The following is a 13,033-nucleotide window of genomic DNA, read 5'->3' on the forward strand; positions in this document are numbered from 1 at the left end:
GGTGGAAATAATGCTTGATTTCTGCATGAGTTTGGTGTGGAGCCAATAGGATTTGCTGGAGGATTAAAAATGTAGTGGGAATAAGACTCAGAAAGACAAACATGGTATGTACTCACTCATAACAGGATACTAGATGTGGAACAAGGATGACTGGACTGCTACTCACATCACCAGGCAGGCTACCTGGAAAACAGGACCCCAAGAAAGACACAGGGATCGCCCAACGACAGAGAAATGGAATGAGATCTACATGAACAGCCTGGACAGGAGTGGGGGTAGTGAAGGGCGAGGGTCGAGGGAAAGAGAGCTTGGGTGAGTGGGAGATCCCAGCTGGATCAAAAACAGAGAGGGAGAACAAGGAATAGGAGACCATGGTAAATGAAGACCACATGAGAATAGGAAGAAACAAAGTGCTAGAGAGGCCCACAGAAATCCACAAAGATACCCCCACAACAGACTGCTGGCAATGGTCGAGCGACAATCCGAACTGACCTACTCTGGTGTTGGGATGGCCAAACACCCTAATTGTCGTGCTAGAAACCTCATCCAACTACTGATGGACCTGGAGGCGGAGATCCATGACTAGGCCCCAGGTGGATCTCTGGGAGTCCAATTAGCGAGAATGAGGAGGGTTTATATGAGAGAGAATTGTTGAGACCAGGGTCGGATGGAGCACAGAGACAGATAGCCAAACAAACGGAAACACATGAAATATGAACCAATGGCTGAGGGGTCACCAACTGGATCAGGCCCTCTGAGTGGGTGAGACAGTTGATTGGCCTGATCTGTTTGGGAGGCATCCAGGCAGTGGGACCGGGTCCTGTGCTCATTGCATGAGTTGGCTGTTTGAAACCTGGGGCCTATGCAGGGTCCCTTGGCTCAGCATGGGAGGAGGGGACTGGACCTACCTGGACTGAGTCCACCAGGTTGATCTCAGTCTGTGGGGAAGGCTTTGCCCTGGAGGAGATTGGAGTGGGGGGCGGGCTGGGGGGAAGGTGAGGGGGGCGGGAGGGGGGAGAACAAGGGAATCTGTGGCTGATATGTAGAACTGAATTGTATTGCAAAATAAAAATTAAAAAAAAAAATGTAGTGGGAATGAAAAAAATAAGGATAAAGAGCTACTGGCTCTGGAAAGTTACCCATCTCTACACAAGTTAAGACTTGGGAACATAGAGATTCCCGGGTTTCATCTCACATTATTTATAAGAATCCCCATGATTGTGCCCTTGGAAAAATACACTTGGAAAAAAACACCTCCCGTGATTCTTCCATAGCCTACTTGACCTGGACGAACAAAGTCTACCAGCTGGCGCTCACTTGTGTTAGTTACCTGGGAGAAGCTATGCTTGGAGGACATAAACTCCAAGTACAGCACTGTGAGATGAGGGTGCGCTATTGGAAGGAGCGATGAATCCACACTGATCCATACCTCCCTCCCAAGAAAACTCCCAGAAGCCTCAAACAGTTTGGATTTTGATGAAGTGTTTCTCAAATCTTTAATAAGAAGGACCTGACGAAGATGAATGGAAACGACGATGAATTAGCTCTGAAAGGTAACAACTCGCTCACTCAAGACTTTCGAGTTATATAGCATCTCTCCAGGAAACCCGAGAAATTGCAGCGACTCCTCAAATGCCACACTTCTAGCAGAGAGAGACGGGGTGCTTTTCTGTCGGCACCAAAATTCGAGCTTCCGGAAGGACAAGATTCGATGACGGACCAAACCGGATAAAGGTCGCGCGCCCTTTTCCGCCTTCGGCGACTTCCCGGTGGGGCAGAGGCGCGCTGACCTTCTGCGCAGGCGCGGTAGGTCCAGCGCGCGCGGCGCAATGCCGGCGAGGCATGTTTCGCGAGTCCGATGTTTGTATAAGCGTATCTTGCAGCTCCACCGGGCTCTGCCCCCGGACCTCAAAGCTCTGGGCGACCAGTACGTGAAGGACGAATTTAGGAGGCATAAGACTGTTGGTTCTGGCGAGGCCCAGCGTTTCTTGCAGGAATGGGAGGCAAGTGATGCCCCCTCCCCGCCCCCTTATCCCAGGCTTTTGGGGTTTCTCAGGGGTATTCGGTTCAGAGACCGCCTTCCCAGCTGCTCCCCATTGTCCATGCACGGCCAAACAGGGCATTTGAATTAAATAGCTTAAAGCTGGCCAAGCAACGCTTTACCGAGTGTCGTCGTGAGCCCCCTCAGCTTCTCCCACAGGCTCTCCGCTAAAGCACACAAAGTTTTCTCCGGTGATCAGATCAACTTTGGGAGAGTCTGAAGTTGTCAGGTGTTGGAGAGATGAGGGTGGGGTGTCTCAGAACTTACTACATCACGCACAAGTTCGCCGGCTTTTGTCCTTTTGGTTGCCCTTGTACATGACAGTCCGTGTAATTAACACTATGCCGTTACCTAGTTTCCAAAGATAAGCTTTTTTTTTTTTTTCCTCTCTCTCTCAAGATAGGGTCTCTGTGTTAACAGCCCTAGCTGTCCTGGAACTCTCTTTGTAGATCAAGCTAGACTCGAACTCATAGAGATCTGCTTGCCTCTGCCTCTGGAGTGCTGGGATTAATGGCGTGCACTACCACGCCTCGCTGAAAGTTATTTTCTTTAGTCTCTCAAATCCTGGTAACTAAACATTGCGCTGTTGGATAATTCTTAAGGAGATGCACACATTTGGATTTAGTTGTTTGACTTTTCGCTTTTCTTTCTTATTTTCTTTTTAATTACATATTTATTTGTGTGTATGGGGGAGGGACATGAGATCAGATAATAACCCAAGGGAGTCTGTTCTCTCCTTTCACCACATGGGTCCTGGGGATCAAAACTCAGGTTGTGTGGCTTGGCGGCAGGCGCCTTGCACTGAGCCATTTCTGCGGCCCTAATAATCTTTTATTGGAGACAGGGTTTCTCTGTGTAGCTTTGGAACCTGTCCTGGAACTTGCTCTGTAGACCAGGCTGGGCTCGAACTCACAGAGATCCATCTGCTTCTGCCTCCTGAGTGAGTGCTAGGATTATGGGCATGCTGCGCCACCACCTCCTAGCTCGGAATCTTTTTTAAGAATGAAGGGAGAAAAAGATGACAGTATTGCAGGATTCCTTACCGCCTTGTAAATATCAGGAGGTGAAAGGAATTGGGAGCAGAGTGCTTCTAGGTATTTTAAAGACACTGCTATGATAAAGTAGGAGAAAGAGTTTTCATACTGATAGTGGCTGAAGAGATGAGTTATGTTTACCATTAAAACAACATAAAGATTATGCTAGGGTAAACATTTTCATTGAATCCTATAGTTCTTGACTGCAGAATCAAGAGAGAAATTTAGAACTTTCTTAAAAGTCTTGGTTTATTAGATGTGATTTGGTTTAATCTTAAATGTAAGGTTTAAATGGAGGTTTAATCTTAAGTGTAAAGCTCTTTCTTTAAATATGTAATTGGTCTTGGAGTCAGAAAAACTAGATTTAAATTCAGACCTCAACATTTAAATGTCACATCAGTTAATTTTTCTAGTCTTACAGTCTTATCTGTAAAATAGCAGTATTTACAACAAGCATCTCAAAGCTAGTTTATTATTATTTTGGTTTGTTTCATTTGTTTGAGACAGGGTTTCTCTGTGTAGCCCTGGCTTGCCTGGAACTTTCTCTGTTGACCAGGCTGACCCTGAACTCAGAGATCGCCCTGCCTCTGCCTCCTGAGTGATGGGATTAAAAGCATGTGCCACCAAGCCCTGCTAAAGCTAGTGTGTTTAAAAAGTACTTTGTATATTGTTAAATTACGTTGAAGATATACTATGTTAAGGTGTTTGTAAAGTCCCCTCTATTGAGTTACTTTGAAGCCCGACAGGAAGACTGTGTTGAGAAGAAATGAGTCTACTTTGAGAAGTCCTAAAGTTTAAGAACTTGGAATGTTTACGGAAAATGTAGGGAAGGGTAGAACTTAGAATAAGTTGGCAGAAAGCTGAAGGAAAGGGTGTAAGATAACTGGGTAAGTGTGTTGGTCCTCACAGGAGGCTTGATGACAGTAATTTCACTGTTTTTAAAAAATATTTTAAAGTAATTTAGAGTTACAGAAGAGATAGAAAGACAGTGTAGAGTTCACAAAAATCTGCCACCCTGCTTCCCTTTGTGACAACATATAACCAGGACATTGATCAAAACATAGAAACTAATATTGCTGGGGAACTCTTAACTACAGGGCTTATTCACACTGTACCACTCCTTTCAAGAATATCCCTACTCTGTTTCAGGACCGGGACTGGATTCCACTCTGCATGTAGGCATTTTTCCCCCTCTTTAATCTCCTGGAGCTTGTTGACAGCTGTTCATTCCTTATTTTGACACGTTTTTTTGAAAAGTGCTTTTCCGTTACTTAGAGGATTCCATTTGGGTTTATTTGATCTTTACTCATGGTTAGATTAATGTTGTGCATTCTTGAAAGATTATTATGAGGTAAACTCACACATTATGATAGTTTATTATTATGTATTATTCAACACATTATGTCATAGTAAATGTGATGGGAGTTTGATTAAGGTGATACGTGCCAGGTGTTTTTACTGTTAAGTCAATGCTGTAGTTTAGGGAAAGTTTATCGATGAGAGATGTTCATAATGTGCTGACAGTCTGATCCCCAATGTGGCATATTGAGAGTGAGTGGAAACTTTAAGAGGTGAGACTCCAGTGTGAGGCCATAAGCTCACACTGGAGGCCATAAGCTCACACTGGAGCACTGGGCATCACCGATGGGAGAGATTGATGTAGTTTCAGGAATCTTGGAAATTCCTGTTGGAGCTGGTCGTTATATATAAAAATAATAAAAACAAAGAAAAACAGCAGCCTGAGCTCAGTGTGGTAATGAGTGCTTGTAATCCTGTCTACCCCAGGGCCAAGGGCAAGAGAGTTGAAAGCTTAAGGCTAGCCCATGTAATTTAGCAAGACCTCATCTCAAAATAAGAACATAAGAGGCTGGGGTGTAGTTCAGTGATAGAGTACTTACCTAGTATGTGCCAAGCCCTGAATTCATTTTCCAGCTACACACACACACACACCCCTATACTTCATCTCTGAATCTTTCTTACTTCCTGCCTAGCCATGTGATGTATGATCCTTCCCTCTTACATACACTCCCACTACGATGCAGTCAAAAGACTTCCACCAGTGCCAAATAGTTGCTAGTGCCATGGTCTTGGAATTCCAATCTGTGAGTTAAGTAAATGTCTTTATATACTACAAAAGATCAATATTTTTCCTTTTGAAATTAAAACATTTTGGGCCAAGAATCTGAGGCTACACAAGTGTCCTGTTTCTCCTTAAACTTTGCCTAATTCAGCACTCATGACTATATGCTATGGTTGTGTTCCAGTGCTAATTTTCTGTTCCCAATATTCTTCTGAATGCATTAGTTGAAAAGCTTTTGTAGGGAAGAAATGGCTCATCTTCTCCATTGGTCTAATAGTTTTATATCTTTTTTGGATTAAAGAAAAAGTGTTTTGTGGTATGTGGGGGGCGGGAGGAGGGGGAAATCCTGTAGTTGATGAATCAGCAGAAGTTTAAACCTAGTATTTCACTATCAAGAGTTCATGTAACCTTTTTAACTCATCTGAGGTATAATTTTTTATTTGTGACTTTTAAATGGATCATAAAGTAAAAATAAATGTCTAAGTTGCATGTTATATATATTTAAATTTAATTTAGTATAGAGTTGATGGAATTTTGCAATTTTTAATAATTTCATGCCTCACCTAGTTTGAAGACCTGTTGGCGGAAGTTTCTGTCCTGTAAACCGCTCCCAAATAACTACAAAGAGGCTTATTATTAATTATAAATGCTCAGCCAATAGCGCAGGCTTGTTACTAGCTAACTCTTACAACTTAAATTAACCTATTTATATTTATCTATTCTTTGGCACGTGGCTTGGTACCCTTTCTCAGTATAGCATGTCCATCTTGCTTCTCTCTGCATCTGCTTGCAACTCCTCTGATTCTGCCCTTCTTCACAGAATTCTGTTTGGCTTTCCCCCTAACCTTATCTTGTCCAGCTATTGGCCAGTCAGCTTCTTTATTAAACCAACCACAACGACATATATTCATATAGTGTTGTTGTTTATTTTTTTACTCTTTGGCTCTTTGGGGGGCCTGCCACCCAGCTCCTAAATAAATCAAACATAGAGGCTTATTCTTAATTATAAATGCCTAACCTTAGCTTGGTTTGTTTCTTGCCAGCTTTTCTTAATTTTATATTAACCCATCTGTCTTTTGCCTCTGGGCTTTTGTCTATTTTTGTATACCTTTCTTTGTGTCTTACTCTGTTGCTGGTTGTGTAGCTGGGTGGCTGGACCCTGATGTCCTTCTCCTTCCTCTCTCACTCCTTGATCTTTTCTCCTCCCAGATTTCTTCTTCAATATATTATGCCTGCCAGCCCCGCCTATCATTTTTTTTAATTTATTTTTTATTTTTATTTTGCAATACAATTCAGTTCTACATATCAGCCATGGATTCCCTTGTTCTCCCCCCTCCCGCCTGCCTCACCTTCCCCCCAACCCACCCCCATTCCCACCTCCTCCAGGGCAAAGCCTCCCCCGCAGACTGAGATCAAGCTGGTAGACTCAGTGCAGGCAGGTCCAGTCCCTTCCTCCCAGGCAGAGACAAGCGACCCTGCATAGGCCCCAGGTTTCAAACAGCCAACTCATGCAATGAGCACAGGACCTGGTCCCACTGCCTGGATGCCTCCCAGACAGATCAAGCCAATCAACTGTCTCACCCATTCAGAGGGCCTGATCCAGTTGGAGGCCCCTCAGCCATTGGCTCATAGTTCTTGTGTTTCCATTCGTTTGGCTATTTGTCCCTGTGCCTTATCCAACCTTGGTCTCAACAATTCTTGCTCATATAAACCCTCCTCATTCTCGCTAATTGGACTCCCAGAGATCCACCTGGGGCCTAGCCATGGATCTCTGCATCCAGATCCCTCAGTAGTTGGATGGGGTTTCTAGCACGACAATTAGGGTGTTTAGCCATCCCATCACCAGAGTAGGTCAGTTCGGTCTGTCTCTCGACCATTGCCAGCAGTCTATTGTGGGGGTATCTTTGTGGATTTCTGTGGGCCTCTCTAGCACTTTGCTTCTTCCTATTCTCACGTGGTCTTCATTTACTATGGTCTCCTATTCCTTGTTCTCCCTCTCTGTTGTTGATCCAGCTGGGATCTCCCGCTCCCCCAAGCTCTCTTTCCCTCAACCCTCGCCCTTCATTACCCTCACTCATGTCCAGGCTGTCCATTTCTCAGTCATTGGGCGATCCCCATGTCTTTCTTGGGGTCCTGTTTTCCAGGTAGCCTCCCTGGTGATGTGAGTAGCAGTCCAGTCATTCTTGTTCCACATCTAGTATCCTCCTATGAGTGAGTACATACCGTGTTTGTCTTTCTGAGTCTGGGTTACCTCACTCAGGATGATTTTTTTCTAGATCCATCCATTTGTCTGCAAACCTCATGATGTCATTGTTTTTCTCTGCTGAGTAGTATTCCATTGTGTATATGTACCACATTTTGTTTATCCATTCTTCAGTTGAAGGGCATCTAGGTTGTTTCCATGTTCTGGCTATTACAAACAACGCTGATATGAACATAGCTGAGCAAGCGCTCTTGTGGTGTGGTTGAGCATTCCTTGGGTATATGCCCAAGAGTGGTATAGCTGGATCTTGGGGGAGATGGATTCCCAATTTTCTAAGAAAGCACCATATTGATTTCCAAAGTGGTTGTACAAGCTTGCATTCCCACCAGCAGTGGAGGAGAGTTCCCCTAGCTCCACATCCTCTCCAGCATAAGGTGTCTTCAGTGTTTTTGATCTTAGCCATTCTGACACTGCCTATCCTTTTTCCTGCCTTGCTGTTGGCCGTTCAGTTCTTTATTAGACTATCAGGTGTTTTAGACAGGCATAATTAACACACCTTCACAGAGTTAAACAAATGCAACATAAACAAAAGTAACACCTTAAAATAATATTCCCCAACACAGTATAAAGGAATATTTCACAATTCCTCCTTTTTGTCTAATTAAAAGAAAGGTTTTAACTTGAACATAGTAAAATTATATACAACAAAACAGTTACTAAGTAAGAATAACAGTTACAATATCCAGTCCATTTGTATTTGGTAAATTTAGAGGAAATATTCTATTTTTTATCTTATCTTTGTGACTCTAAAGTTTTATATCCAATTTACCTTTTATCATAACTAAGGAAAACTTTAGCTATGACTGTCTAGTTTTCAACTCCATCAAAGACCCTAGAAGGGTGAAATGTTACCTAATGACAGGGACAAATTGCTGCAAACTCAAAGTTCCTCTGTAATGTTGGGGCGTCCAATTCTGGCCTACAGGCCTACATATCTGACAGATTTCCCTGTGAAGCAGGGAATTTTGAAAGACTGTCCTACCTTGTTTTGACAAAGTTTGGCAGTCCCCTTTCTTTCATCTTGTTGGTCCAGTTTGGATAGTAACTGTCAGCAATTGAGGCAAGAGCAGTTTCTTTGCCCACATGGCTACCTTTTGCCATAAAGAGAACAAATCCCATATGGAGTTTCTTTGATGCCCAACGTCTTCTCTGAAATAGATTGGTGCTGCCAGGAGCCATGTGTCTCACTGTCATGAAAAGCCTTAGGTTATTAAACATATTAACATAAAATTTCATAACTTTTGAATTTAAAAATGTTTAAAAGGCAAATGGAAAGTAGTTGAAGTTAATATAATATGTAGCTGATGGGAATTACAAAAATAGGTGGTTGATGGCATTAATATTTAAAAAAGCTTATTTAACTTGGTAGAAAAACACTAACAGTTCAAATTTAAAAGATGGGTGGGATGGTGCGGCATGACTTTAATCCCTGCTCTCAGAATTTCTGTGAGTTTGAGGCCAGCCTGGTCTACTGACTAAGTTTCAGGACAGCCAGGCCTACACAGAAAAACCTTGTCTCAAACAAACAAAACAAAACAAAGATGGGCAAACGGAGTTTAACAGACCTTTTTTGATTTACATATGAGTAATGTAAATGGTTTTATTGCTGAGATATAGTACAAGTAAGACATTGAAAGCAGTGCAGCTGCCCAGCAGTAGAAAAGAATTCTAACAGAGATATATGATAAGTAGGTGGGTTGGAAGGCAATTATTGGGAAGGGTTTTAGAAGAATGAGTGGCAACTGCTCATGATGTAATTAGATGAAAACAATGTTTATTTGGTTGATAAGATGAAGAATGTTTTAATTTTTTTCTTTGAACTTCAGATTTATCAGAGTATCTCCATATATTATATTTCTTTAGTAATTATAAGAAAATGTTACTTTAAAATGCAATCAAATATACTCAATAATTTTGTAACCAATTCTGTTTCTCTAAACCTTCAGTCATGAACGTTCAAAGAACTAAATACCAGCACTTTATAAAAATTTCTTGCCTTTATCTTCTGATTTTGTATGCTAAATCTTGGAGTTTTCATATTTTGTAGAAACAGTGATGCCAGCTACATAGTTTTTAAAATATTTTAATTTTTTCTTTATTAAGAATTTTTTTTATTCGTTTTACATACCAACCACAGATTCCCCTCTCATCCCTCCTCCTGCTCACCCCCCAAGCCTTCCCCCTCAATGCACGCCCCCCATCCCCTCCTCCAAAAAGGTAAGGCCTCCCATGGGGAGTCAGCAAAACCTGGTACTTTCAGCTGAGGAAGGACAAAACCTCTCCCACTGCATCAAGGCTGTGCAAGGTGTCCCACCATAGGCAATGGGCTCCAAAAAAACCAGCTCATGCGCTAGGGAGAGATCCTGATTTGACTGCCAGGGGTCCCTCAGACAGACCAAGCTACACAACTGTCTTGCTTATGTAGAGGGCCTAGTCCTATGCAAGCTTCACAGCTGTTGGTCCAAAGTTAGTGAGTTCCCACTAGCTTGGTTCAGTTGTCTCTGTAGGTTTCTCCATCATGATCTTGACGCCCCTTGCTCATAGAATCCCTCTTCCCTCTCTCAGCTGAACTCCTGGAGCTCAGCCTGGTGCTTGGCTGTGGATCTCTGCATCTGCTTCCATCAGTTACTGGATAAAGGAAGGCGCTATGATGACAGTTATGGTATTCACCAATCTGATTACCAGGGTAGGGCCTGCTCAGGCACCCTCTCCACTATTGCTAGTAGTCTAAGCTAGGGTCATCCTTGTGGATTCCTGGGAACTTCCCTAGCACCAGACAGGTTTCTCCCTGTCCCCATGATGTCTCCCTCTATCATGGTTTCTCTTTAATTGCTGTCCCACTCCATCCCTCTTCCAGCTCAACCATCCCGTTGCCTTATGTTCTTATCCCCCATCCCCTACCATTTATTGCCCCCTCTCACTCCCAGTTTACTCAGGATATCTCATCTATTTTCCCTTCCCAGGGCAATCCATGTGTCCCTCTTAGGGTCCTCCTTGTTGCCAGCTACGTAGTTTTATGTTTTCTTGCTGAGTTTTAGAAGTGAAATGGAATTCTAAGTATGTGTAACTTCACATTAAAGTATTTTACTCTTTACCTAATCAGAATAAGTATTTGAATGTATAGATATTATTCAAATATTCCACAATGTTCCAATAACTTAATTTGGTAAAAATTAAGATGCTATTTAATAATTTAATGGATTTAGTTTTTTTTACTATTTAAATTTTTTTTTTTTTTGGTTTTTTGAGACAGGGTTTCTCTGTGTAGCTTTGCGCCTTTTCCTGGAACTCACTTGGTAGCCCAGGCTGGCCTCGAACTCACAGGAGATCCGCCTGGCTCTGCCTCCCGAGTGCTGGGATTAAAGGCGTGTGCCACCACCGCCCAGCGTTATTTAAAAATTTTATAGGTTAACAGTGAGGTTAAATGGGGGGTATTCATTAATATGTGTTTTGTCTTGTGAAGATGTGTTAACATGTTCCCTTTGTGGCTTGGAAATTGGTAGTAGGCTTAAGGAAGAGACTTAAGGTGAGCATATACCATGCCTGAGAACTGGTTACAAGGCTCAGTAATGATCTTGCATGATGGACCGGACTTTACCAAGATACTCAAAGACATCAGATTGTTGGTCTCAGACTGCTTATACAGTAGTGATAAACCAAATTATCAATTGGCTCTTTCTGCTGGGAACTAATGAAGAGCATTTCCTTTTCTAGAAGTCAGAATATTTGCCTTCACTTCCAGGGGACCCTTTCTCAGTTGTATCTCAGAACAAAGAATTATTTTAGATTTTCTAAAAACTAATAAGGAATTTACAGTGAACATTACAAAAATATCCCATTGGGATCTGGGATGGTACCTGTTACCTGTAATCAAATACATTAATTTGTTTGCTGAAAAAAAATTGACCATTCACAATAAGTGTAGTAAATAAAGACTTAATGTTCAGTTATGTCAGAATTGACTGCCAGATCTAAAAGTATTTTTTATCTTTTCAGGATTTCTTTTAAACTTTAAACTTGAAAAGGAGGGGTTGTGGACCTCTCTTAACCTTCCTGGGAGACTGGATTCATGTTTACATGGTTGCCTAGTGAACATTACATTAAAATGAGGAGGAGTGGAGCAGGCAGAAGAGTGTTTTCGTCAGGCTTCACTGCATCTGCAGTAGCAAAGGATCCTGCAGCTGCATTGCTCGTGTGTTTTTCTAGATAGTTATGGACGCATACTAATATTTTCTCTCAATCCTGTATTTTAATGTTACCCACTTTTGCTTGACATTATTGTTATGTCTGTTAATAGATTAAGCTGATTAACTCAACCTTCTGGGCCTGAGAGACATCAGCTTATTCTCCTTTTGTGCAGATTTAATTAGCTTATTTCCCAAGGGGGGAATCATATTTTCCTTGTTTACAAGTTTTTGCTCTTCCTTACTCCTAAATCACTGTAATTGAGGCATGCCTAAAGGAAAAGGTATGCTTTGCTTTTTTTAAGTTCTAAAATACTGAAGTGTTTATGTTTTATTTGACTTGGTTTTAAAAATGCTAGTCATTTCAGGACTTTGGTGCAGTGACACTTCATTTTGCTGTCCATGAACAGGTCTGTAGTTTACTTAAAAACTATCCCACGTAATAATAAAAAAATGTGTATACTTTGTATACTGCCTTTGTATACCACACTCAGAATGGTGGTAGATGGCATGGCTAACACATATTTCCAGACACAGCTACTTTTGTGGCTTTAGACAGCATTTGAGCTGAGAACTCTCTAAAAGACCTCGTTTAGTGACCTGTGCAAAGCACAGCCTAGAGAATTTGTTGTTGCACTTACTCATTAGATAAGCTGCAGATACACATGCGCAATCGATAACTTCAGAACTCCAGCAGCAACAATTAACACTGCTTTAGCTGAAGACACATGCACTGCATTGGGGACTTCAGAACTTGTAGACAGTAACAGTGGTTACTGTTGTTTTAAAGTGGTTTTCTTAATGTTCAAATTAAAAAAAAATAAAAAAATAAAGTGGTTTTGTGCTGGTCTTCCAGTGCCTTTGGAAGGGTAAGAGAAAGCCACACAAAGCCAGAAGAACTACTTACTATGAAATGTTTGGAAAGATGTGCATCTTTGAGCGTAGTTGTGGGTGCTCATAACATCTGGTACATTTTATGCAAATTGCTGGTTTCTAGAGTACTTATAGAAACTACAGTGGGATCATACTTTAATGATGTAGTTAAGGTCAGCAGAAACACTATCAAAAGGTTTACCCTGAGACGAATGTGGAAACAGGAAATTCAGTTTTATTTCTTAGTAATTACTTCCTCAGCTCTTTCTTCTTGTCATTCTCTTTGTTATTGTCATCGTGGTTTTTCAGGCTACGGTAGCCATGGTTTTTGCTGAATCCTTGTCCTCATATCTATGCTTGCAGCAGCTATGTCCTTGTCATAATTTTTTGTCAACTTCACCTCTTTGTTATCGTAAGGCTGCTTTTCCCTATCATTCATATTGCTAGCTTTTTGGTGTACATTGGAGATGCAGGGATTGTGGAATTGTTCTTAGGATGACACTCTGAAAAGAACAGGAAGAAGCCAGAAGTGATGATTTGGGGTCTTCAGGATCTTTC

At 41.8% G+C, this 13,033-nt stretch overlaps 1 protein-coding gene across 1 annotated transcript in view; it reads left to right on the plus strand.

The window, feature by feature from the left end:
• The first annotated feature begins 1,769 nt into the window (after nucleotides 1-1,769).
• The window catches only part of Sdhaf3 (succinate dehydrogenase complex assembly factor 3), a 59,295-nt gene continuing 48,031 nt past the window's right edge, over nucleotides 1,770-13,033 (plus strand). Inside the window, exon 1 of the mRNA XM_059256508.1 lies at nucleotides 1,770-2,003. Coding sequence (XP_059112491.1) covers nucleotides 1,830-2,003 — 174 coding nt within the window. The 5' untranslated portion in view covers nucleotides 1,770-1,829. The remainder of the gene's footprint in view (nucleotides 2,004-13,033) is intronic.

Source organism: Peromyscus eremicus, chromosome 3 (assembly GCF_949786415.1).
Source record: "Peromyscus eremicus chromosome 3, PerEre_H2_v1, whole genome shotgun sequence".
NCBI lineage: Eukaryota > Metazoa > Chordata > Mammalia > Rodentia > Cricetidae > Peromyscus > Peromyscus eremicus.